The sequence below is a fragment of the Anomaloglossus baeobatrachus genome, chromosome 5 (assembly GCF_048569485.1).
Source record: "Anomaloglossus baeobatrachus isolate aAnoBae1 chromosome 5, aAnoBae1.hap1, whole genome shotgun sequence".
NCBI classification, from domain to species: domain Eukaryota; kingdom Metazoa; phylum Chordata; class Amphibia; order Anura; family Aromobatidae; genus Anomaloglossus; species Anomaloglossus baeobatrachus.
Genome location: NC_134357.1, coordinates 302,639,327 through 302,666,642, shown reverse-complemented (window position 1 = coordinate 302,666,642; position 27,316 = coordinate 302,639,327). Strand labels below are relative to the sequence as shown.

The following is a 27,316-nucleotide window of genomic DNA, read 5'->3' as shown; positions in this document are numbered from 1 at the left end:
TCGGCCCAAGTCTCTGCTTCCTGCTCCGCCGCACCGGTTAACTGGCCTAGCACTATCGCTGCACGTTGCTTATCAGTCAGGGGGTACAGCTCTAGCAACGGGTTAAGCTTTTTCCGGAAGGCCTGTAGGGCATCCGGTTTCCCGTCGTACCGCGGTAGCCAGGCAGCTCCAGGCGCATAGGGCAAGGAAAACGGCATGACCTGAGCGAGCGCGGGGGCCGCGGCACCTCCTGCCAGTACGGCCGGGACCTGGGCAGGCCCATTCCCATCCGCGGGTGCCGCTGCGGCTGCGACCACCGCTCCTCCAGCGGCTCCGTCGGGCGCAGACATCTTGTTTCCGTCCCCCTTAGCTCTTTCCGGCCCCTCCTCTCTCGGGGCGGGGTTTTGGCCTTCGCGCCTCTACTGCTCGAGAAGACGCTCGAGCGGAAACTTTTCGCGCCAAAGATGGCGGCTTCTGAAATTTTCCTGCCGGATACCTCCGGCGGTAACAAGGCGCACCTCTACCAGACGGCAGAGCGGTAAGATCCTGTTCGTGACGCCAAGTTGTCGCGGGCGGGGAGGAGGGTGTCAGCACACCGCGCTCACCCCTTCTGCTCGGGTCCGGCAGCTGATCCTGGTGGCTCGAGCTGTGGGCCGGATCCCGGGGTTTCTCGAGCGACACTCCTCGCCCGTGAGTGAAAGGGGGTTTGTTGGGTGTGGGGATTGTTATAGTTCGTGACGCCACCCACGGTTGTGGTGATTGCACCACCGCTGCTCAGTATGGGGGTCCCGGGGATGGTGATGCGGAGCAGCCAGGTGTTGTGTTGCCCCTCCGTGGGTAGGGGTTGGTGATCCCGGGGCCCAGTGATGAGATGTAAAGTGTAGGGCCCGGTGGGCGCAGGGACGCGGGGGCAGCGCTGTGCCTTGCGGCACTGTGGTACTCACTCAGCCTGAGACGTGGACACAGTTTGTACGGTAAACCAAACGGCTGGTAGGACGGTCCCACAGACGGCTGCACCTGCACTCCCGGTAGGTGACGGTGATGTCCCTCTTCCTTGCACCTTTGTTTGACTTGTGGTATCGGTGGATTCCCTCCGGTTACCCGCTCCCCGGCTGCAATCTGGGCCGGAGGAGCTCTACACTTTGCCCGCAGGCGCTGGCCCTGAGAAACTGGTGCCGTGGCGGTGGCGGTGTCTCTCCAATACGGGTTGGGCTGTTGCCTTCAATCGGGACTTGGTTGTTGGGGGAGCTGCGTCCCCGTCACTGACGGATTCGGCAAATTTGGCGACTCCTAGCCTTGCCGGGGTCCGAGAGGCCCCTGCCCTGGTGCTGACTGTCCTTCGGAACACTGCTCCAGACCACCGGGCACACAGCCAACGGGGTCCTTCCAGGAACTTCCAAACGGTCCCCCTCCAGACAGTCACCGCCGTTGCTGACCTTGCTGTTCTGGCCCTCCACAAAGCTGGACCCTTCAGGCTTTCTTTCTCTTCTGTCACTTCACTTGCTTTCCTCCTTTACTACTTTCACTTTCACTTAACTCCTCTACTTAGCTCCTCACTCCTGCTCCTCCCTGAGCTCAACTCTCCGTTGTTACTCCTTCCACTTCCTCCTCCTGGACTCAACTGCCTGGTTTCTTCCTGCCTCCAGAGCTGTGAGCTCCTTGGTGGGCGGAGCCAACCGCCTGGCCCACCCCCTGGTGTGCATCATCAGACTCCTGGAGGAAGGCAACAAGGATTTGTAGGTTAGCTGTGATGTGCCTACCTGGAGTGTGGGGTGTGGTGGTGTGTGACCTGTGTCCCCTGGCTTGCCCAGGGCGACACACATGCGCGTGGCTTTGTTCACTAACATTGAGCTTCTGAATCCAGGTGTAAGTGTCCTGGCATCAGAGAGGCGTAATACGCATGATCGGAAGAGCAGCTTTCCATGAGCAAGATTTCCAGTAGCTGGCAATGACGCTAGCTAGTGGTAGTCATGTTATCATGCCCACATAGACCTGATAACACAGAAAGATGGCTGACTAGTCTGGGGAACTAACGACCCATCGACTAGTCAATACCCTAATTAGCATAGGAACAGCGCAGTTTGTAAGTCCTTTTTTTAGCATTGATTTTAGTGAATATCATCATACAGGGCTGGTTAGGCAGGAAATTTTGACATAAAGTTTTAATGCTGCTGGGTTGGAGGGTGTAGGGGACCTGACAGGTTCCCTTTAATTATCTTGGCTAAGTTACTTTTTGGCCCTTGGCATCTATGACCCCTACTCCTCTAGCTTTATTGAAATATCTACCAGCACATGGATTTGCTGCCGTTTTGTAATGATCATTGGATAATTTTCGTCCAGTTCTGTTCTCCACGACTCTATGGTATAAAAGAACATTCAGAAATAGAAGCTTTTGGAACACAGACAAGTACATTTAGGCATACACCTGAGCTCATTGTTAGCTAATGACCTAATCTAGGTTAATTTTTGTTCTGTCTAATAAAAGTAATTGGTGAATCAAAATTGCTATTGGTAAATTTAAAAATGTATTAGGAAATAATTTGCTGGCGGTGCCCCAAGATAGTGCCTGAGGGCCTCCAGGAGGTTTAATCTGGCACTGTAGGTAAGTGCGACATGAGCTGTTGCCAGACATTTCTGGTGGCTGCTTATTTCCTTTAAGAAAAGAGTCGGGCATGGAATTTCAACATCGGATCCATTGAAATACTATGCCCCAAGTATGCCAAAAGTATTTTAGAAGTGATACTACACTACTACAACACTACTATGACACTCCAAAAGTATTTTATGAGTGATTCCTTTATAGGCTAACCAGAAAAATTATATTAGCAAGCTTTCAGAGCATCAAGGCTCCTTCTTCAGGCTGAAGGTGCCTTGATACTCTGAAAGCTTGCTAATACTTTTATAGGCTAACCAGAATAATTATATCACTCCTAAAATACTTTTGTCATTCTTGGGGCATAGTATTTCAATAGATTTTACTGGCTAACATGGTACCACAATATTACCTTTTACTGTATATTGTACCATCGGATTCACAAATTAGATCGTCCGTTGAGTCCAGTGAGTGGTCTGTGACTGTGTAGTCCATTACATGTATTGCTGACATTGCTTTATGTGCATTTCTTTTTAGTCCACCTCCCTGATGCCCCCGTCTACCTGGTAGGTATTCCTGTTTTTGATGAGGCTGACGCAGAGAATGCTACGTTATCTTCTTTACATGAAGACCTTGAAAGTGACATTGAAGTAAGTCTATGACGTCCCTGATCTTACTCCCTAACTTACTTTTTCAGACATTTTGCACTTTTATATGATAAAAGTTATCAGCACAGCTCATAATATTTCAAAAATGCAACATTATGTACAAATTTACCCAGTATGGATATTATGTACACGTTTTGTCCCATTATTCCACATTTGTTGCAGGTGATGCTATTTCCTGGTCTTTGGTTCAGCCATTCTGGATTTCCGCTGTCTCTTGAATTTGGAACCCAACCTCTTCACCGTGAATACCAGGTTCGAGTGCAGATCCTGCGGCCGTTTTGCACTCCAGATCAACATTTGCTTCCCCCTGGTATGTTTGTCACTATCAATTCTTTAATGAATTACTAATACAGAGATGGCTACACATAAGTAGATATGTATACTGCATAGAAAATATTTAACATATTGGTTTGGACAGTGCATACATTTATAGGGAATCTGCCTAAAGATTTTTGCTACCCATTCTGAGAGCAGAACAATGTAGGGGATGTGACCCAGATTCCAATGATGTCTCATTTACTGAGCTGCTTGTTGTCATTTTGATAAAAGTCTAACTGTTCTCTGAATGTTTAATGTTCTCTGTTTAACCCCTTCACTCCCGAGCGATTTTCCATTTTTGGGGGGGGGGGGAGGGTTTGCTCCCCCCTCTTCCGAGATCCGTAACTTTTTTACTTTTCCATCAATCTTGCCACATAAGGGCTTGTTTTTTGGGGGACGAGCTGTACTTTTAAATGAAACCATAAGTTTTACCATATAGTGTACTGGAAAACAGAAAAAAATTTTCAAGTGCAGAAAAACTGCAAAAAAAGTGCGATCACACAATAGTTTTTGGGATATTGTATTCACCATGTTCACTATATGGTAAAACTGATGTGTTGGTGTGATGTCTTAGGTCTATATGAGTTTTTAGACACCAAAAATGTATAGGTTTACTTTTATCTAAGAGGTTTAAAAAAAATCACAAGTTTGTCCAAAAAAAGTGGCGCCCTATTTTCCAAAACTCGTAGCGTTCTCAATTTTCGGGATCTATGGCTCAGTGATGGCTTATTTTTTGCATCCCGAGCTGATATTTTTAACGGTACCATTTTTGCTCAGATGGTACGTATTGATCGCCTGCTATTGCATTTTGCATAAAATTTGCAGCGACGAAAACATATAATTTTGGCGTTTGGAATTTTTTGCTGCGATCAGATTAATTGATTTTATATTTTGATAGATCAGGCGTTTCTGAACGCGGCGATACCAAATATGTGTATATTTTTTGTAACCCTTTAATTTTCAATGGGCCAAATAGGGGGTGATTTGAACTTTTAGATTTTTTATTTTTTTTTAATTTTTTAAAACTTTTTTTTTTCTTTATTTTACTAGTTCACCTAGGGGACTATACTGATCAGCAGTCTGATCGCTCTTCCATTTCTCCAGATCATAGCTCCACAGCTGAGATCTGGAGAAAAGCTGCTTAACTCTCACACACGGCAGTCTGCCGGCAGTGAGAGAAAGTTACTCATGATAGCTACAGGAGTCATCACATGACCCTGTGCTACCATGGCAACTACCGGAGGTCACGTGATCAGGTCACGTGACTTCCGATGGGGGTGGGTAACTTATGCTTACGGCGGCGCGCTCATACATTTCGCTGTCAGAATTAAACTGCAAGATGTAAGGGGTTAATGAAATCAGCTGATCAGCTGACATGTCCATGGATCGCCACGGAGTGACCACGGCAGCCCGCGGGGATTAACCTCACACGATCCATGACGTACCCAGTACGTCATGTGTCGTGAAGAGGTTAAGACTGCACACACCCTGGATTGGCAGTTTTCTGCCCATGTACAGTGTTTATAGGAAGCTGCCAATCAGTGATGGAGGCGGAGTTATACAGAACTCATGAATAGAGGTACCACAAGTTTACGAGTCCTCTAGTGATAATCCCCTGCTGATAAAACTATGATTTAATCAAAACTACCCTAAGCAGCCCAGTAAGTGACACATTGCACTAGGTCTATTTATACGTAGGTGTTAGCAAACCCTTATTCTAAGAGCAGCACAATGTAGAGACAGAGACCCAGATTCCAGCAATGTTTCACATACTGGGCTGCTTAGGGTAGTTTTGATTAAATCACAGTTTTATCAGCAGGGAATCATCACTAGAGGACTAGTAAAATTGCTGGCAAGTGGTTCCCCCATTCGTGAGTTTTGTAGTTCTATAACTCCGCCACCCTCAGTGATTGGCAGCTTCCTATGTACACTGTACATGGGTAGAAAACTGCCAATCTGGGGTGTGTGCGGTGTTAAACAGAGTGCAACATTCAGAGAACAGCTAGACTGCAGCCGACAAAACTCTGATTTTATCAAAATGTCAACAAGCATCTCAGTAAATGAGACATCATTGTAAACAGGGTCACATCCCCTACATTATTCTGCTCTCAGAATGGTTATAAAAATAGCAACAAAAAGAAGAATAAATCGCCCAGGCCAAAAACTAGTACTCTACCAGGATAGAGCTAAGCCCCCACTAAGTGGAGGCATCACAGGTGCAGGAGAAGCAAATCACACACACATTTATAAAAAATGGAGGGGGCGATTGCTGGATGATAAAACTGCACACTGGTGGCTTGCATAGAGCGCTGTTCACACATGCAGATGCACAGTCACAAACCCGCAGCCTATTAGGTGACACCCATACTATTGGATCAGGCGGGCTGCAAGCCGTACTCCATCTGTGCAACATAAAGAGGAATTTGGAAGTGTGTGTGTGGTTTGCTTCTCCTGCACCTGTGATGCCTCCACTTAGTGGGGGTTTAGCTGTATCCTGGTAGAGCAATAGTTTTTGGCCTGGGCGGTGTACACACTGCAGCCCATCTTTGCTGTAAGTAATACTTAATTTTTGGAGGATATTTATTCCTCTTTTTGTTGCTATTTTTATATTTAGTGTAGGGACCTACGAGCATGAGGTTCCCGAGACGAGGGTTGTAGGCTTCCGTTTTTATGGCCATAAATACCAACTAAAAACCTCATAATTTTTTGTACAGGATACAGCCAGGCCCCTTTCTGTTAGGCCTTGCATATTAGAGTTCCTGTGGGTATGATCCACAGATGGAGTATGGTTTGGCAGCCCACCTGATCTAATAGTATGGCAGTTATCTAATAGGCTGTGGGCTTGTGACTGTGCATCTGCATGTGTGAACAGCGCTCTATGCAAGCCATCAGTGTGCAGTTTTATCATCCAGCAATCGGCCCCTCCATTCCATGGAGGTGTGTGTGTGATTTTCTCCTCACCTGTGATGCCTCCACTTAGTGGGGGTTTAGCTGTATCCTGGAAGAGTACTAGTTTTTGGCCTGGGCGATGAAAACATTGCAGCCCATCTTTGCTGTAAGTAATCTCAGAATGGGTAGCGAAAATTTTGTAATAGATTTGCTTTAAATGTATGCACTTGGCAAACCAACATGTTACATGTGTCTATCCTAATTTTGACATTTGGAATTTTTTTTTCTTGCTACCCCGTTGTGCCGCCCCCATACCAGCAGCCGAGCTGCTCGCATCCGGATCCGCGGTGGCTCAAGGGACTCCGGACCCGGGGGTCGTGCGGCCACTCAAATGAAGGGGGGTATTTACAGGGAATGTATTAGAGTTCGTGATGCCACCCGTGGTATGTGGTAATTAGAAGTACCACCGCTGCAGTTGGGAGTACCCAGGGATGATGGAATGGGGCAGCCATGTGTTGTGACCCTCCATGGGTAGGGGGGAATACCCCAGGACTTGGTGATGGTGAGGGGAAGTGCCGTTGGATGCAAAGGGGGTCACTTGCGCACTCACACAGTCCATTAAGCTGACACCTACAACTGGATAAACCAAAGTTCTGGACACCGCCACCACTGAGGTTAGCTTAGTTTGGGTCCCATCCCCAATGGTGCTGCCTGGTGATCCGTGACCTGCCTCCTGGCACTAAGTTTATGTCTTGGGTGGTCCCGGTGGTATGAAACCTGCTGGGTCCCACTCCCCACTATGGCTAAGTGTGGGAGCTTGCTCTCAGGGTTCACGCTTGGGATTTTCTGGACGGATTGAGTGGAAAGTCCTATCCCCCTCATTGCACTAGTTCCCCGATTTTGGAGCGGGTGGGAACGGCTCTTGAAGACTCTGTTCGCCTCGGGTAAATTGTCAAGTTGCCTGAAGCTACTCCCTGACTTAGGGTCCATGTACCCCGTCGTGCCTTGGTCCCAGCCCGGTGATGGTGCAAGGCCACCGGCTGTCCTCCTCGACAGATCCGTGCCCCTTGCCACGATCATCTGCGACCAGGGGTCCAGCTCCTCTAGGCCCAGACCACCGTCTGCCACCTAGATAGCTTCCCAGGAGTCCTGCTCCTGACCTCCTCTCACTTTCACTCCTCAAGCTCGACTCTCTCCTACTGACACCACTGACCTCTTCTCCAACCCCCCCCCAGGTGGACGAACCTATTCCACTCAGGCCGTCCACTGGTGTGTTTGGTGGGTGTGGTGCAGAGTGTATCTAGGATTTGATTAGCTGATGTAGGCAACGCCATGTGGTTAGGGACCCAAAACCAAGGAGGAGGTGGATATTGCACGGGAGGGCAGATTATACAATACCCTGTGATGACCCGATAGTTTTAAAACCTGCAGACATCAGCTGCAGGTTTTAAAACTCCATCTTGCTCCTCATATACAAAAGAAAACTTGGTTATAGAAAGGTATATAGTAGTTATATAAAAAAAATATAGAAAAGCATATATATATATATATATATATATATATATATATATATATATATATATATATTGTACTCTCACAGTAGAAAAGCATATAGAAAAATATTTAGTATTCTCACAAAAGTAGCTATTCCTGTGTGGTGGAAAAAATATATCTGTGGTTAACATAAGAAACAGCTGTAATATGCTCACATTTTAACATCCATATTAAGTCTGTGATACCTGGACCTCCCGTCACTCTCAATGGAACTTTGGTCATAGGGGTACTTTGCACGTTGCGACATCGCTACTGCGATCTCGTCGGGGTCAAATCGAAAGTGACGCACATCCGGCGCCGGTAACGACGTCTCAACGTGTAAAGCCTAGAAGCACCGATAAACGATCGCAAAAGCGTCGAAAATCGGTGATCTGTGTAGTGTCGGTCATTTCCATAATTTCGCTGCAGCGACAGGTACGATGTTGTTCCTCGTTCCTGCGGCAGCACATATCGCTGTGTGTGAAGCCGCAGGAGCGAGGAACATCTCCTTACCTGCGTCCCGCCTGCAATGAGAAAGGAAGGGGGTGGGCGGGATGTTTACGTCCCGCTCATCTCCGCCCCTCCGCTTCTATTGGCCACCTGCCGTGTGACGTCGCTGTGATGCTGCACGACCCGCCCCCTTAGGAAGGAGGTGGGTCGCTGGCCAGAGCGACGTCGCAGGGCAGGTAAGTGCGTGTGAAGCTGCCGTAGCGATAATGTTCGCTACGGCAGCTATAACAAGATATCGCATCTGCGACGGGGGCGGGGACTATCACGCTCGGCATCGCTACAATCGGCTAGCGATGTCGCAACATGTAAAGTACCTCATAGAGTTTAATGTTGATCTATGTCCAGTTCACTAGAACCATGAAAGGTCTGAGTTGCATTGTAATATATATACTAACATGTTACCTTATTACAGTTGACAAAACTTAATGTGAATAGCCAGAACTGCCAGTAATATTTGACATATTAAACAGCATAAGGTAGATCATATAGACTATATGCAAATTTCATGTCCCATCATTGGTGAAATGTCAATCAAAAAAAAATACCATTATAGCATAAAATGTGATTGTTCCTATATTAATCTGTGTTCTTTTGCTTGTTTGTGAAGGTTGTGTATTTCAGCAGTCGCCCTTTGCTACCTGCCATCCACATCCTCTGTGTAACACTACCGGGGTCTGTCCCAATGGCAAACAGTGGTGCTCCATTACTGAAAGCTGTCTTAATCCTAACCATCCCTGCAGTATTTATACCTCTGAGAGCTACGTACACCCACCTCGATATGTTGGAACTCCACCATTATACTCTCCGGTCGCTGACATCCCACTACTTCTCTCACCCAGCAAGAAGAGGCAAAATATCCAGGTAAGAATAGATGGTGTTTTTCATGTGACATTTCCTTCCTAGGACAGAAAGCTGTTCTTTATAATAAACATCTAAAATTTGCAATCATTATACAATTTCATTTTGTTATAATATATTGAACAAAATTATAAACATAAACACAACACTTGTTTTTGCTCCTATTTTTCACGAGCTAAATTGAAATATCTAAGACTTTTTTTATTTATACAAAAGTCCTCTTTCTCTCAAATATTTTTCTCGAATTTGTCTATATCTGTGTTAGTGAGCACTTCTTCTTTGCCGAGATAATCCATCCACCTCACAGGTGTCGCATATCAAGATGCTGATTAGATGGCTCACAGGTGTGCCTTAAGGCCACTTTACACGCTGCGATCTCGCTAGCGAGATCGCTAGCGTGCGTACCCGGCCCCATCGTTTGTGAGTCACGGGCAAATCGCTGCCCGTGGCGCACAAAATCACGCGGAGCCGTCACACTACTTACCTGCCTAGCGACGTCGCTGTGACCGGCGAACCGCCTCCTTTCTAAAGGGGAAGTTCGTTCGACGTCACATCGATGTCACTAAGCGGCCACCCAATCAAAGTGGAGGGGCGGAGATGAGTGGGACGAACATCCCACCCACCTGCTTCTTTCCTCATTGCCGGCGGCCGCAGGTAAGGTGAGGTTCCTCGTTGCTGCGGTGTCACACATAGCGATGTGTGCTGCCGCAGGAACGACGACCAACATCGTACCTGCAGCAGCAACGATAATTGGGAATAGGAGGGCATGTCACCGATTAGCGATTTTGAACGTTTTTGCGACGATTCAAAATCGTTCATAGGTGTCACACGCAACGACATCGTTAACGCGGTTGGATGTGCGTCACAAATTCCGTGACCCCAACGAGATCGCTTTAGCGATGTCGTAGCGTGTAAAGCGGCCTTTAGGCTGGTCACAATAATAGGCCACTCTAAAATGTGCAGTTTTATCACACATCACAATGCCACAGATATTGCAAGTTTTGAGGGAGCGTGTAATTGGCATGCTGACTACAGGAATGTCCACCAGAACTGTTGCCCGTGAATTGAATGTTCATTTTTTTTTTACCATAAGCCGTTTCCAAAGGCGTTTCAGAGAATTTGCTAGTACATGCAACCGCCATCACAACCACAGACCATGTGTAATCACACCAGCCCAAGAACTCAAAATCCAGCATCTTCACCTCCAAGATCTTCCGAGATCAGCCACCTGGACAGCGGCTGCAACAATTGGTTTGCGTCACCAAGCAATTTCTACACAAACTGTCAGAAACCGACTCAGGGAACATCATCTGCAGGCTCATTGTCCTCAGTGGGGTCTCCACCTGACTGCAGTTCACCGTCGTAACCAACTTGAGTGGGCAAATGTTCACATTTGATGGTGTCTTGCATATTGGAGAGGTGTTCTCTTCACAGATGAATCCCTGTTTTCACTGTACAGGGCTATACTATACTGTACTATAAAACTGCACATTTTAGAATGGTATTTTATTGGGGGCAGCCTAAGGCACACCTGTGCAATAATCATGCTGTCTAATCAGCATCTTGATATACCACACCTGTGAGGTGGATGGATTATCTCGGCAGAGCACAAGTGGTCCCTTATACAGATTTAGACAAATTTATGAACAACAGTTGAGAGAAAAAGGCCTTTTGTGCACATAGAAAAAGTCTTAGATCTTTGAGTTCAGCTCATGAAAAATGGGATCGAAACCAAGTTTTGTGTTTATATTGTTGTTCAGTATATGATCTGAACGTAATTTATTCTTTTAGGATTCAGGCAATTGTAATATGATAGCCCAAATGGACAGTAGTTAGTAAGAGCATTTTTCTCTCCCTGGGACCAAGCATATATTACATGAGCAGTCCTTTGATCCTAATAGGCACTGTGCAATGCTTAATTTCTCCTGTAGGGGTGTTGGGCATACTATTGATATTGCTGAATTCACACGGAAGTTTCAGCGAAGACAAGTAAAAATGTACTTGTAGCACTCCATGGGGCCTTTGGATACTCGTCACTGGGCCAGTGGTTTCTTGGGGTTGCTGTGACTGGCCTGACCCAGCTCCATGGCCCCGTCGGCTACATGAAAAGACAAACAAACTGGTGTCCAGTGTAAATAGGGATGGAAGAAGGGCGACGGGTCCCTGGGAAGCATGTCGACGGTTGCAATGGCGACTGGGTCTCAGCCTCCTCCGCTGCAGATCCTTCCTGTGACTTTTCCTCTCCCAGGGCGGTGTTGGATGGGAATAGGGGATGCTTTGCAGCGCCACCCGATGTGTGTGACCAGGAATTAGCCACCGCTGCACAGTCTCTCTCCGTGGCAGGTGTTGGGTGCAGCCAGGATCGTATCGCTCCCCACAGGCGGAGCGGGATTACCCCGGGAGGTTGGTGAGAACGGGCTGGCAGTCCACGGGAGAGCCGAAGCGCAGGGTGGCGGCATTTACTCACAGAGTCACCAGGTGCAGGTTCCAGATGCTTTTATTTTCTGGTTAAGATGGTATCGCGCCCCAGATGCTGGTCCTCGCCGTCAGAGACTCCGGTCGATCCCAGGCGGGTCAGAGGTCCGGTGCGGTCTGATAATCGGTGGGCTTTCTCCTCCGTGCACAACTCTGTACTTGTTGGGTCCCCGTGGCCTGAAGCGTCTTGGGATCCCCTCCTGCTCTCGTTCTCACTCTCTGTCTTGGCCAGTATAGCATGCAGCATGAACCTCTCTATGGGCTGGACCTCTGTCCCCTTTCCCATGGTTCCCTCTTTGCTGCTGTGCCCCAGACACTAACATCGGTGAGGTCCTTGATGGTTTTTATCAGGTGAGTTTGAAGCGTCTTCCTGAACTAGGGCTCTGTACGCCGCCTGTGCTCAGTCCCGTGAGTACTCACACCATACTCTCCCTTGCGACTGTACTCCTTTAGCCCACCATTACTGGTACCGGGTCCCGTCCCTCCAGGTATTACTAGCCCTGGTCTGGCTGCATCCCCTCTGCAGGAGACTCCTGCAGAGATCGGTGTGGTGTTACATCCCAGTCAGTTCTGTTTTGCCTCCCTGAGGGATTGCTGCTTCACAGCGTGTCTGCTCTGTCAATGTCTGACTGGAACTGACCTCGACTTCCTGTCTGTTTTGTAATTTGTAACTTACTCCTACTCCTGCCCCCTACCTTTGCAAGGATCCAGATCGTTGTTATGGTAACCTGGAGTTCCCCCAGTACCTGGGCCTGCAAGGAACTGGCTGAGTCACTTCCTGACTGTGTTTAGATGAGCTATGTGAGGTGTGTGTAAACTTACCAGGTTAACCTCTTCCTGCCCAGGAAGGATATAATGAGATACCCTGTATCAACCAGTCTCAGGGGCATTACATACTGAGTACAAATCAACTAGAGGCATTACTGACATTCACATATTGTAAGGCTACAATTTTCCAATGTTATTCGAGAGAGGGAAAAAATGCAGGTTAACTCTAGCTGGTGCCAAAGTTGTAGTCGCACCCAGGCCCAGTAACCTATAGGGGCTCAATATTCTATCTCCGATATTGCAGATTATCTGGGGCTCAGGAGCTTAACTATACGATTGATGAAATGTAAGATATATTATACATTAAAAATCTAAACATATATTTCTATTTTACTATGCCTATGTAATAATTCAATATAGTGAGATATAATTGGATTAACTCTATTTCTCTTGCAGGTCAAGCTGTCTCACCTGTCTTACTCTGTATACCCTGATGATATTCTTTCCATACAACACATAGGTGCCAAGGGGTCTTTCTTGCATTGCACCTCTAATTCAGATTCACTTTGGCGGCAAAGTTATATCACCATGACAAATCAGGGTTGGCTGAAAGAGTCTGTTCTTATAGATTCTGTCAGCTGGGTTGATGATGCTGTTTGTGACCTCCATGTGTTGTATGGTTCAGAGGCACACAGTGTTGTGGTCTCGCCATTATTATGGGGTTTTCAGAAGACTGGAACATATACAATCAGTGCCGTTGTGACAAATGTCATTAGTTCAACTACAGCCACTTGTGAGGTCAATATTGGAAGTCCCATCACTGATGTGCAGATTGTTCACCCTACAGCTCGCAATGACTCTTTACATCTGCCAACTCAGGAGGATAATCTGGTTGTTATCAGTGCTCGCAGTACAAGTCTTGCCCATGTTCACTGGTTAACAACTCTACAGAGCGGAGATTCCATTATGCAGCCGGAATGTCCTTCACAAATTGCATCTTCTGTGCCGATTTGCACTGTCCGTTCCGAATATGTGGGATTTTCTTGGATGGTTTTGCATTTTAATATTTCACAAAGCACTCTACTCTCCATCCAGTTGACCAATGAATTCAGTGTCAAAAATATCACCATACAAGTCGAGACTTATGATGCTATCCAGGACCTCCAAATTCATACCAATGGATCTAATCACATCCAATTAAACCAGACTCGGGTATGTAGGCACTATAGCAAGTCTTTACATCCATCTCCACATGCATACATTAATATTATGTGTCATTATTTAATGAAAATTTTGGAATTTCCAGTCCACCTTAGCCAGCCTTAAGCACACTACCATAATTTGGCTCTGTGTAGCCTTTAAGTTGAAAAAAGCTATAATATGACTTCCATGGGGCTCTACTGTCCAACTTTATAATCTTCAAGTTAAAATTGTAGTTTCTCTGTCGGATTTTGTAAGGAAAAAATAGAAATGTGAGAGAAAGATTCTCACCTAAAAACATTGCTTTTACAGGAAGCAATGCTTCCACGGGAATATACCACTTCCATGGGAGACTACAGATGTGTCCTTCGCTATCTTTCCTCTTGGCTCAACATATCCTGAGTAGTGATGGGCGGACTCGCATATATCCAAGATCGGCGGGTCCTATCAGGTTTAAAAAAAAAAAATGGTTCTGGCCCATAATTGATCCCAGATATCTGCCCGGATGCTGGTCCCCATATAAGTCTATGGGGACCAGACTCCAGGGCTTTAAAATAGAGGTACAAGGGATAGGGGGATTAGATCAAGAGTGTTATACTTGGCAGTCTCCTGCATAGCTGTAACCCTGCTTCAGGGGCCGCTCATTAACCTCATGCATATGCACTGCTTCTCCCACAAACCGGCAGTCCCAGCAACTGTGATTGGTTGCAGTCAGACTGTACCCCCACCCTGTGTGACAGCGTGTCTGACTGCAACCAATCGCACACACTGTGTATGTCCCTATCGTGGTGTAACAATGAATAAAAAAAGTTTGGTTATGGTCCCCAGAAAACACGCAGAAGTCAGCACACAGGAATCACAAAACAGAATAGGGCAGACCAGAAGCCAGGAAATCAGAACTATCTCTGGCAGAGGTGAGGAGACAGGAGGGGAGCTAAGAAGGGTGTGGTGTCTTCCCATTGGCTGTAGCTGAACGCTGGCAACTTCAGCTGGAAGACACACCGCACCCACAGTCAGCCAGTGGTACTGCAGATCCCAAGATAACCCAGCCCAGTGGATGATCGGAGCCTGCGCCCACCGGTGCTGCTGGCATCGACTCCTCTCCCATCACCAGCACCATCCACGGCAGGAACATGGCGTCGCATGGCGATCGGATCAGAAGTCGCTGGAGCGGACTCTGGTGGTGACGTAACAGTATCCCCCCCCCAATTTTGATACCCATCCATGATAAAGCCAACAGCTGACAGCTGGTATTCTCAGGCTGGGGAGACCTATGGTTATCGGGCCCCTCAGCCTACAAATAGCAGCCTGCAGCCACCCAGAATTGTCTCACTCTTTAGATGTGACAATCTCAGAACTTTACCCCACTCATCCCGATTGCCTTGGTGCGGTAACAATCGGGGTAATAAGGGGTTAATGACAAATCAAAGCTGCCACTAAGCCCTAGATTAGTAAGGAAGGGTCTGAGACCCACCCCATTACTAATCTGTAAGTGAAAAGAAATAAAATACAAGCAAAAAAAATCCTTTATTTGAACGAAAATACAGGAAAAACTCACCCTCTTTCTCCAATTTATTAACCCCAAACATCCAGTTCCGATGTAATCACCATGAGGTCCCACAATGATTCCAGCTCTGCTACATACATACTGAAGTGATAGCACCAGGGCACAAAACATGACCGCACGCTGTGGGCTTCAGGCAGAGAATGACTGAGCCGCAGTGATGAGCGGTGACGTCACTCAGTTTATTTGCGGTCATAACTGAAGGTTCCCACGGTACCCCAGCTTTGTCCGCATGTAAACTCATTAAACTGTGACATCACCTCAGGTAAAGTCACTGAGTTTGCAGACCTACATTTCCTGGCAAAAAAATGTTTTTTTTTATTGACAAGATATGTAGATTTAGTGCTGAAATTTATACACCATATTGCTGCACTTAATCTGCATCTTCTGGCAAAAAAAACGCATCAAAACACAATGTGATTTCGATGCAATTGTGATGGGATTTTTTTTTACCAGAAGATGCAGATTTGGTTCACAAATATGGTGTAAAAATTTCCGCATCAAATCTGCATCTCTTGGTCAAAAAATGCGGTTTTCTGCTAGGAGGTGCAACTTTGGTGCTGAAATATCTGCGCCAGAATTCTGCAGCACATTTGCACCTTTTGGCAGAAAACCGTACCAAAACGGCGTCAAAACAGTTTTTGTGCATTTTTTTGGCCAAGAGATGCAGATTTGATGTTGAAACGTAGACTGGCTTTGCACACTACGACATCGCAGGTGCGATGTCAGTGGGGTCAAGTTGAAAATGACGTACTTCCGGCATCGCATGCGACATCGTAGTGTGTAAATGCTCGATGATAAGATTAACGAGCGCAAAAGCGTCGTAATCGTATCATCGGTGCAGCGTCACATAATCCATGATTACGCTGACGCAATGGTCCGATGTTGTTCCTCGCTCCTGCGGCAGCACACATCGCTGTGTGTGAAGCCGTAGGAGCGAGGAACATCTCCTACCAGCGTCACTGCGGCTTCCGTAGGATATGCGGAAGGAAGGAGGTGGGCGGGATGTTTACATCCCGCTCATCTCCGCCCCTCGGCTCCTATTGGCCACCTGCCGTGTGATGTCGCAGTGACGCCATACGACCCGCCCCCTTAATAAGGAGGCGGGTTGCCGGCCAGAGTGACGGGCGCAGGACGGGTGAGTCTATGTGAAGCAGCCGTAGCGATAATGTTCGCTACGGCAGTTATCACAAGGATATCGCAGCTGTGACGGGGGCGGGGACTATCGCGCTCGGCATTGCAGCATCGGCTTGCGATGTCGTAGTGTGCAAAGTGCCCCTTAAGCCAGCTTTACACCTTACAATTAGGTATGCGATCTCGTATGCGATGTGACACGCCCAGGTCGCATATGCGATTGAATGAGATTGCACGTAGGTCGTTCATTTGCTGTCACACGAGCGTTAGTAGCCTATGTTAAATTGATCAATTTTGTGTGCGATCCTTTAGATCATGTGTTCTGTGACGTATGCATTGGGCACCCTTTTTTTTTTTTTATTTATTGACTTGACAAGCGTGTGTAATGTGTAGGGATGCGTTTTTACTATGTCATCTGCCATTCAGCTCTGCTACATGGCCGCTAACAGCAGACACAGACAGCCATGTAGCAGCGGTGAATGGCAGATGACAGCAGACACAGACAGAGCCACACTGTCAGAATGAACTCGGGTGAACTTCACCCGACTTCATTGTCATGCTGCGGCTCTGTCTGTGTCGCGTCCTGATTAGCGGTCACCAGTGAAGACTCACCGGTGACCGCTAATCCCCTGAGTAACTGAATTGAGCAGCCCTCTCTCATATACTCACCGATCCCCGATCCCCGGCGCTGCACGGCATTCACACTGCTCCGGCGGCTTTTACTGTTTTGAAAAAGCCGGCCGCCCATTAAACAATCTCGTATTCCCTGCTTTCCCCGCCCACCGGCGCCTATGATTGGTTACAGTGAGACACGCCCCCACGCTGAGTGACAGGTGTCACACTGCACCCAATCACAGCAGCCGGTGGGCGTGTCTATACTGTGTAGTGAAATAAATAATTAAATAATTAAAAAAAACGGCGTGCGGTTCCCCCCAATTTTAAAACCAGCCAGATAAAGCCATATGGCTGAAGGCTGGTATTCTCAGGATGGGGAGCTCCACGTTATGGGGAGCCCCCCAGCCTAACAATATCAGCCAACAGCCGCCCAGAATTGCTGCATACATTATATGCGACAGTTCTGGGACAGTACCCGGCTCTTCCCGATTTACCCTGGTGCGTTGGCAAATCGGGGTAATAAGGAGTTATTGGCAGCCCATAGCTGCCAATAAGTCCTAGATTAATCATGTCAGGCGTCTATGAGACACCCTCCATGATTAATCTGTAAATTACAGTAAATAAACACACACGCCCGAAAAAATCCTTTATTGGAAATAAAAAACACACACACATTCCCTGGTTCACCACTTTAATCAGCCCCAAAAAGCCCTCCATGTCCGGCGGAATCCAGGATGCTCCAGCGTCGCATCCAGCGCTTCTGCATGGAGGTGACAGGAGCTGCAGCAGACACAGCCGCTCCGGTCACCTCCACGCAGCTAATGAAGACAGCCGTGCGATCAGCTGATCTGTCACTGAGGTTACCCGCGGCCACCGCTGGATCCAGTGACAGCGGGTAACCTCAGTGACAGATCAGCTTATTGCACGGCTGTCTTCATTAGCTGCGTGGAGGTGACCGGAGCGGCTGTGTCTTCTGCAGCTCCGGTCACCTCCATGCAGCAGCGCTGGAAGCGACGCTGGACCATCCTGGAGTACGCCGGACAAGGAGGGCTTTTTGGGGCTGATTAAAGTGGTGAACCAGGGAATGTGTGTGTGTTTTTTATTTCCAATAAAGGATTTTTTCGGGCGTGTGTGTTTATTTACTGTAATTTACAGATTAATCATGGAAGGTGTCTCATAGACACCTGACATGATTAATCTAGGACTTATTGGCAGCTATGGGCTGCCAATAACTCCTTATTACCCCGATTTGCCAACGCACCAGGGCAAATCGGGAAGAGCCGGGTACAGTCCCAGAACTGTCGCATATAATGTATGCGGCAATTCTGGGCGGCTGTTGGCTGATATTGTTAGGCTGGGTGGCTCCCCATAACGTTGAGCTCCCCATCCTGAGAATACCAGCCTTCAGCCGTATGGCTTTATCTGGCTGGTTTTAAAATTGGGGGGGACCGCACGCCGTTTTTTTTAATTATTTATTTCACTACACAGTATAGACACGCCCACCGGCTGCTGTGATTGGGTGCAGTGTGACACCTGTCACTCAGCGTGGGGGGCGTGTCTCACTGTAACCAATCATAGGCACCGGTGGGCAGGGAAAGCAGGGAATACGAGATTGTTTAATGGGCGGCCGGCTTTTTCAAAACAGTAAAAGCCGCCGGAGCAGTGTGAATGCCGTGCAGCATCGGGGATCGTTGAGTATATGAGAGAGGGGGTAAGAGGGATAGACTGACATGGACAGAGAGAGACGGACAGAGATAGTGACGGACTGACAGAGATTAGTGCATGACAGACATTGTGAGGCGCTTCAGAACGCAGCTTTTCAGCTGCGCTCTGAAGCAGACCTTTTTTAAGCTGCGGTGCAGAGCGCACACCTGCACACATAGCCTCAGACACCAAAATCGTATGAGGGATGTCACACGTTACAATTGACTAGTTTCGTACTACCAAACGTCCAATGTATGAGGAATAAACGACGTGTATGCGATCACCGTATTTTCGTTCAATATTGATCGCATGTAGGTTTCACACCCAGATACCTCACAAACGATGCCGGATGTGCGTCACTTACAACTTGACCCCGACGACGGATTGAAAGATCTATTGAAGTGTGTAAAGCAGGCTTTACACACCATAATCCTGCACCAGATCTGCATCTTCCAGCAAAAAAAATCGTATCAATATCGCATTAAAATGGACCGTGTTTTGATGCTTTTTTTTTTTTGCCAAGAGATGCAGATTTGGTGCAGGAATATGGTGTACAAATTTCAGCACCAAATCTGCATCCCTTTTCTCAAAAATATGTACAAAAACAGTTTTGACCCTGTTTTGGTGTGGTTTTCTGCCAGGAGGTGCAAATTTGCTGCTGAAATCTGGCGCAGACATTTTAGAACCACATTTGCACCTCTTGGCAGAAAACCTCATTAAACCTGATTTTGTGCATTTATTGGCCAAGAGATGCAGATTTGCTACAGACATTTTTAGACCATATTCCTGCACCAAATATGCATCTTCTGGCAAAAAATACGCATCAAAACACACATCAAAAATTTTGGTGTTGAAATCTGGTGCAGAAATTTCAGCACCAAATCTGCATCTCTTGGTCAAAAATGCACAAAAACTGTTTTAATGCGGTTTTCTGCTAGGACCTGCAAATTTGGTGCTGAAATGTCTGTGCCAGAATTCTGCAGCAAATTTCCACTCTTGGCAGAAAACCGCACCAAAACGGCGTCAAAACAGTTATTGTGCATTTTTTGACCAAGAGATGCAGGTTTGATGCTGAAATTTAGACAGCATATTCCTGCACCACATCTGCATCACCTGGCAAAAAAAAAAATCGCATCAATATTGCATCAAAACTGCATCGTTTTGATGCGGGGGTTTTTTGCCAGAAGATGCAGATTTGGTGCAGGAATATGGTGTATAAATTGCAGCATCAAATCTGCATCTCTTGGCAAAAGAATGGACTAAAACGGTTTTGACGCTGTTTCGATGTGTTTTTCTGCCAGGAGGTGCAAATTTGGTGCGGAAATCTGCCGCTGACATTTAAATACCACATTTGCATCTCCTTTCAGCACCAAATTTGCATCTCCTGGCAGAAAACCGGATTAAAACTGTGTCAAAACTGTTTTTGTGCATTTTGTGGCCAAGAGATACAAATTTCATGCTGAAATTTTTATATCATATTCCTTCACCAAATCTGCATCTCCTGGCCAAAAATTGCATCACTATCGCATCAAAACCTCATCATCTTTTGATGCAATTTTTTGCCAGAAGATTCAGATTTGGTGCAGGAAAATGGTGTATAAATTTCAGCATCAAATCTGAATCTCTTGGCAAAAAAACAAAGACTTTCTGCCAGGAGGTGCCAGGTTACCTGCAGTCACAGGTGGGGGACTGTGGGAACTCCAGCTGTGACCACAAATAAACTGAGTGACATCACCGCTCATCGCTGCATCTCAGTCATTCTCCACCTTAAGCCCACAACATGCAGTCATGTTCTGTACCCACGCGCTGTGCCTTCAGTATGTAGCATTTCTGGAATCGTCATGGAACCTGTGTGGTTTACATCAGAACTGGATGTTTTGGGGGGTTAATAAAGGGGAGAAAGAGGGTGGGTTTTTGTATTTTATTTCAAAGAAAGGATTTTTTCCGTGTTTTATGTTTTATTTCTTTTCACTTACAGATTAGTAATGGGGGTCTCATAGATGCCTCCGATTACTAATATAGGGCTTGGTGGCAGCTGTTAGCTGTCATTAAACCCTTATTATCCCGATTGCCTCTGCATCAGGGCAATCGGGTTGAGCCAGGTTAAGTTCCAGGACTGTCATATCTAATGGATGTGACAATCCTGGGCGGCTGTAGGATGCTATTTTTAGGCTGGGGGGCTAATAATTATGGGCCTCCCCAGCTTGAGAGTACCAGCCCCCAGCTATTGGCTTTGTCATGGCTGGGTATCAAAATTGAGGGGGACCGAATGCTGTTTTTTAAAATGATTTATTTAAACCATTATTTTTAAAAAGCCGCATGAGGTCCTCTTCTTTTGATACACAGCCAAGATAAGCTCACGACTGAGGGCTGCAGCCTGTAGCTGTGTACTTTATCAGTGTTGGGTATCATAATATGGGGGGACCCTAACCAAATTTTTTAAAAAAAGAAAATGTTGGGCACTGCTGCACTATGCTGTTTGGCTATGCCGTACTCACGGAATCAGTCGATCAGCTGTTCCAGGAGTCATGTATACAGCCGTTCCAGGTGGTGCTCTGCTGAAAGTACGTCAAAATCAAAGATAATCCAAATTTTTATTTATTTATTTTTACACCAATATAGACACTCACGCAGTGTCTGTGATTGAGAGCAGTCAGACACACTGTCATACAGGGTGGGGCACTTTCTGACTGCAACCAATCAGAGACGCTGGGACTGCCGGTGGGCGCCGGAAGCATTGCATATGTATGAAGGCCAATGAGGTGCCCCGGAAGTAGTATGAGCGGTCCCGGAACTAGAGTAAAGGCCGCTTTACATGCGGCGATTAACTGTGCGATCGCATGTGCGATCGCACCCGCCCCCATCTTTTGTGCAACACGGGCAATTTGTTGCCTGTGTCGCACAAAGTCGGTAACCCCATCACACTACTTACCTCCCAAACGACCTCGCTGTGGGCGGCGAACATCCTCTTCCTGATGGGGGAGGGACGTTCGGCGTCACAGCGAAGTCACACAGCGGCCGGCCAATAGAAGCGGAGGGGCGGAGATGAGCGGGACGTAACATCCCGCCCACCTCCTTCCTTCCGCATTGCCGGCGGGATGCAGGTAAGCTGCAGTTCATCGTTCCCGGGGTGTCACTCGTAGCGACGTGTGCTGCCTCGGGAACGATGAACAACCGGCGCGCAGAAGGACGTTCGATTGAGTATTTTTGGTCGTTCACAGTCGCTTGTAGCTGTGACACGCTACAATATGTCAAATGATTCCGGATGTGCGTCACTAACGATGTGACCCCGATGACATATCGTTTGATATATCGTAGCGTTTAACGGGCCCTTTACAGCTCTGCTGGAAACCGGTAAGTACGGTATAAAGCGCATGCTTTTGCCTTTTTTGATTTATTTTCTTTTAATTATCAGAGTTGCTAGATCCGGATAGTAAGGCTGGAAACACACTTATGCGTGTAAAATCGGTCCGAGTTGCATGATAAAAAGTCGGACGATTTCAGTTCACGTTATGATCAGTGTGCAATGCAACTGCACTGCGATCCTGGGATTTTTCTCATGATTGCAGTGCGTGTGCAATGCATGTTTGATGCGTATGGGATCCGTTTTTACTATGTCATCTGCCATTCAGCTCTGCTACATGGCCGCTGACAGCAGACACAGACAGAGCCATGTAGCAGAGCTGAATGGCCGCTGACAGCAGACTCAGACAGAGCCGCACGATCAGAATGAAGTCGGATGAACTTCACTCAACTTCATTGTCATCCTGCGGCTCTGTCTGTGTGGCATGGCCCCTGATTTTCGGACACCGGTGAAGGTCTCACCGGTGACCACAAATCCCCTGAGTGACCACAGTGAGCTGCACGATCAGCGGTGCCGTCACTGAGGTTACCCGCTGCCACAGCTGGAGTCCTCCCACTGAGATCTCTGGTGACGGGTAACCTGAGTGATGTCATCGCTGATAGCGCTACTCACTTCAGTTGCTACGGGGAGCTCACAGAGAGCGGTCGTGGTCTGTGACTGCTCTGTCAGCTTCCGATGTAGCAGAGCTGACAGCGTCGAGGGACCTCTGTGGATTACGTCGGACATGGAAGGGTATTTGTGGACTTGAATAAAGTGGTGAAAAAGGGTTGGGTGTTTTTGTTATTTATTTCAAATAAAGGATTTTTTGATGTATGTCTTCATTTTCTTAATCTTACAGGTTAATCATGGAAGGTATCTCGGGGAGACGCCTGCTATGATTAATCTAGGACTTAGTGGCAGCTATGGGCTGCTGCCATTAACTCCTTATTACCTCGATTGCCACCGCACCAGGGCAATTCGGGATGGCCGGGTACAGTCCCGGGACTGCCGCATCTAATGGATGCGGCTATTCCGGGCTGCTGCCCGCTGATATTGTTAGGGTGGTTGGCTCCCCATAACGTGGGGCTCCCCATCCTGACAATACTAGCCTTCAGCCGTGTGGCTTTACCCTAGCTGGTATTAAAATTGGGGGTAACCGCACGCCGTTTTTTTTTAATTATTTATTTATTTTACTGGATGGTATAGACCTGCCCACCGGCAGCTGTGATTGGTTGCAGTGAGACAGCTGTCACTCATCGTGGGGGCGTGTCTGACTGCAACCAATCATAGGCGCCGGTGGGCGGGTAAAGCAGGGAATACGAGATTGAATAATAAGTTTTTCAAAAGAGGAGAAGCCGCCGGAGCAGTGTGAACGCCGTGCAGCGCTGAGCTGGGGATCGGTGAGTATGAGAGAGGGGGGGAAAGGAATAGACTGATATGGACAGAGAAAGAGAGAGACCGACAGACAGACTGACAGACCGACCGACAGAGAGCGAATAGAGACCGAGAGGAAGAGACCGACTGACAGAGATAGAGATTGACCGACATTGTGAGACCTCACTCATTTCCAGTGTTTTGTGAAACATGCGATAAATGTATTTAGAATAACGAATGTCACTAGGATGGTGTGGAGTGCCGGTCCGTGTGACATCCGTTTATTTACCCGCTCACATAGAGTTGCATTGGAGAGACTCGCGCGAGAAACTCTCCAAAACGCAGCATGCTGCGATTTTTTTTTTTTTCTCAGTCCGGACTGAGAAAAAAATAGCAGATGGGAACTGCCTCATTGATTAACATGTTTCCGAGTGCAATGCGAGAATTTCTCGTATTGCACTACTGCGAGAAAATCGCAAGTGAGAAGCCGGCCTTACTTGGAGTTCCCTGAGAATTCTTGGACTGGGGGTTGTGCACAGGTACTTTTGAACCTGCTCGGATCCGGACCTTTACTGCGCTATGTGGATCCCGATAACAAACTTTATAAAAAAAAAAAAAAAAACAGAAAAAAAACAGCACATTATTTTTTATACTACAGCTCTAGATGTAAATGATTTGATATAGTTTTGTGAAAAATTGGAATCCTTCACCAAATTCACACATTTCTGTATTATGGCTCAGCGGCACACTCAAACCACACTTAGGCTGGACTCACACGAGCGTATGGCATCCGATGCGAGAGCATCGGATGCGATATGCTAATGTCCCCCGGCTCAGGCTCTGCTGCGAGCGTGAGCCGGGTGTCATGCGACTGTAACCCGATCTTGCGATCGGGTCACAGCTGTGAGGCTGAGTGCAGGCGCTGCGGAGGAGAGGGAGGGGTTAATCCTCCCATCTCCTCCACTGTCAGCCTGTGCGTAGATCGCACTGCACTGGGATAACATCCGAGTGCAGTCCGATGTATCTTTCGCATCCATTCACTTGAATGGGTGCGAGAGATACGGCTCTCGCAGACAATCGCAGCATGCTGCCGCTTTTCTCGCATCCAGAATCTGGATGCGAGAAAAGCTGACCAACAGCTCGCCCTCATTGCCTAACATTGGTCAGAGTGTGAGCGTACCCTTAGGCTAAGACCGCACTTTGCATTCTCCTACTTGCAGTTCTAAACGCACATTTTGGGCTTAATTGATTTGACCAAAGTTGCCTTTTTCAGAACTTTAGCGCTGAAAACGCATGCGTATTTACCGTGTTTAAGATGCGTTTTCAGCGCTTTTTACATGCTTTTCCCCTCGCGTTTTGACAGATGCGTTTTGAACATCAAGACACTGCTAAATAAAGATTAAATAGTCAAAAAGACTGAAAAAAGAGAAAAAAATAAGAAACATATAATTTTTAACTTAACAATGAAATTTGTTAAATTTCTTAAAAAAATAGCAGATTAATAAAATATATTGCAAAAATAGCAATAAAAACATAATTTTCACTAATTTAATTGTCGGACTGTGTGTGTGTAAAGGGACATATTATTCCATTATTTTAATGTGTGAAAAGCATGCATTTTTGAAGTCAAAAACTCAGTGTTTCTGCACCTAAAAAGCATGTAAAACGCTGGAATTTTGATGTTTGTTGCTTTTGGACACTTCTCATTGACTTCAATGTTAGCAAAACGAAGCCCAAATGGCAAAACCAATTGACATGCTGCTTCTTTGAACGCATGGTTTTGCCACAAAATATGCAAATTAAACGCAGCGTTTAGAAACGCAAAGTGCGGTCTGAAAATCAACATTTACCATTGACTTTTCTGGAAAATCAAAACGCATGCCTTTTGGCATGAAAAAGGTGCAGTTCAAAACGGACCTAAAAAGCAGCTGAAACGCAGGTGGAAATGCAAAGTGCGGTCTCAGCCTTATACCTACGGTATGTACAGGCCTATTGCACATGGCTTTGCTATACGCAACACTTCCTTTACACATGTAACATTTCTGTCCTTACTTTCCTCAGGTTTTCAGAGCTGAACTATCTCGAGGCTCATCTGTTACGTTCACATGGATAATTGATAATAATGAACAGTTTTCATACAAAGGTCTAAGTTATACTGTAACATTCAGGACTCCAGGGATTTATAATTTGAAGGTAAGAGTTTCCGTACATTTCTTACTCTGAAAATGATCATTGTAGTGAAAATTCAAAAACGAGCTCTGGATAGTCTGTTTCTTTTAATTTACTTTACTTATTATGGTAATTGTCATTATTACTTTCGTATGCCCATCTTTAAGATTTATACATTTTTATCTTCATTTTATCAGGTTATTGCTCAGAACCCAGTCAGTTCTCAGGAGGCGACCATGATGCTTCACGTAGATGGGACGCTTCTTCCGCTCCATGCTGAGTTTTTTCTGTTTTCCACTTTGCTGCTTGTTAATAAAACTCATGAAATGTCTTTAAAGTTACAATTAGAATGGTCATCTGATGTGACTATAAGGTGCGGATTTTAATATTCATTTTTTTTTAATAATTCCCTACTGGACAACTCCAGCTTAATTAATAAAAAATAAATATAGAAAAAATATAAATATAATATAATAATAAAATAAAAATAAAAGCGTCTAATAAAAAATAAAAATAATGTATACTCACCTCCTACAGTAACGCCTTTCCAATGAAGTTGCCGCTGCTGTATCTGATGAGTGATGTGACACTGTTGAATTACATGACCGCTGCAGCCAATCAGCTGATGCTCATCAATATTTCATCAGACATCTGCTCTGATGAAATAGTAGAGGCTGTAGCTGATCAGTGGATGCTAATTATATGTAGCACTCACATGATATAAAAATGTGATGCAAGTGCTGGGGAACCCTACAACACATAGCTGGAAAGACACCTTTGTGGGAGGTGAGAATAATATTTTCTTATTTTACTCTGGAGACTAAAGCATTTAAGAAGGGAGTGTCTAAGTAATAGACAAAGGGCCCAATTCATCAGATTCCATGGTAGAATTCTCATGAATAAGCTTTGAAAAGTCACACAATTTAGGCGCTGTTTTTAAGATATTTTCTCCCAGCTCCAACAAAATGAGTGTAGCTGGGCGCATTGGGAGAGTGATGCCAGATCATGTCTAATTCATGACGATCTGAGGCATTCCCTACACCTTAAATCTCACTCCAGCACCTGACTGGAGTCAGATTTGTGCCCTAGTGCCTAGAGGTGCACGCCTCCCGTCAGACGCTCCAGGTTCATGAAGAGGCGGCACCTCTTCGTGAATCTTGAGCCTCTGACTCCGATACGCCTTCTCAATACCACCAGCCTGATCAATGTCGGTCTTGATGAATCATGAATCTGACCTAAGCCAAAAGTCTTTAGTGGTTTTCTCTACAAAGAAAATATTGCAGATACAGCGCAGATATTACCATGAAACCAAATAAATAGTAAGGCCAAGTTCACATTTTTCAGACTGATAGCAGATTTCTGTTGTGGATTCCATGTTACAAATCAATTGACAAATACAATCCAAAAGATGAGTGGGGTTATGAAAAGCCCATTCACATGATGCAAATCTTTTTTCTTGGTAATACTTTGCAGATCTGGAATACACAGCATGTCTATTATCTTGCAGTCCATTTGTGCTTTTTCAGCAAATTTTCACAATTAACATCAACATATTTATTTGTCTTCAATTAAGATTCACAAATGCGAGTTTAAATAATGAATTTATTTGTGGATTCAATATA

The 27,316-nt window shown here is 46.3% G+C and overlaps 1 protein-coding gene across 1 annotated transcript in view; it reads left to right on the top strand.

Moving 5' to 3' along the window:
* Window positions 1-27,316, top strand: part of LOC142312750 (polycystin-1-like) — a 258,417-nt gene that overhangs the window by 79,101 nt on the left and 152,000 nt on the right. The window contains exons 8-13 of the mRNA XM_075351738.1: window positions 3,110-3,222; window positions 3,403-3,550; window positions 9,098-9,351; window positions 13,048-13,803; window positions 25,587-25,718; window positions 25,892-26,067. Of these exons, the coding sequence (XP_075207853.1) occupies window positions 3,110-3,222; window positions 3,403-3,550; window positions 9,098-9,351; window positions 13,048-13,803; window positions 25,587-25,718; window positions 25,892-26,067 (1,579 nt within the window). The remainder of the gene's footprint in view (window positions 1-3,109; window positions 3,223-3,402; window positions 3,551-9,097; window positions 9,352-13,047; window positions 13,804-25,586; window positions 25,719-25,891; window positions 26,068-27,316) is intronic.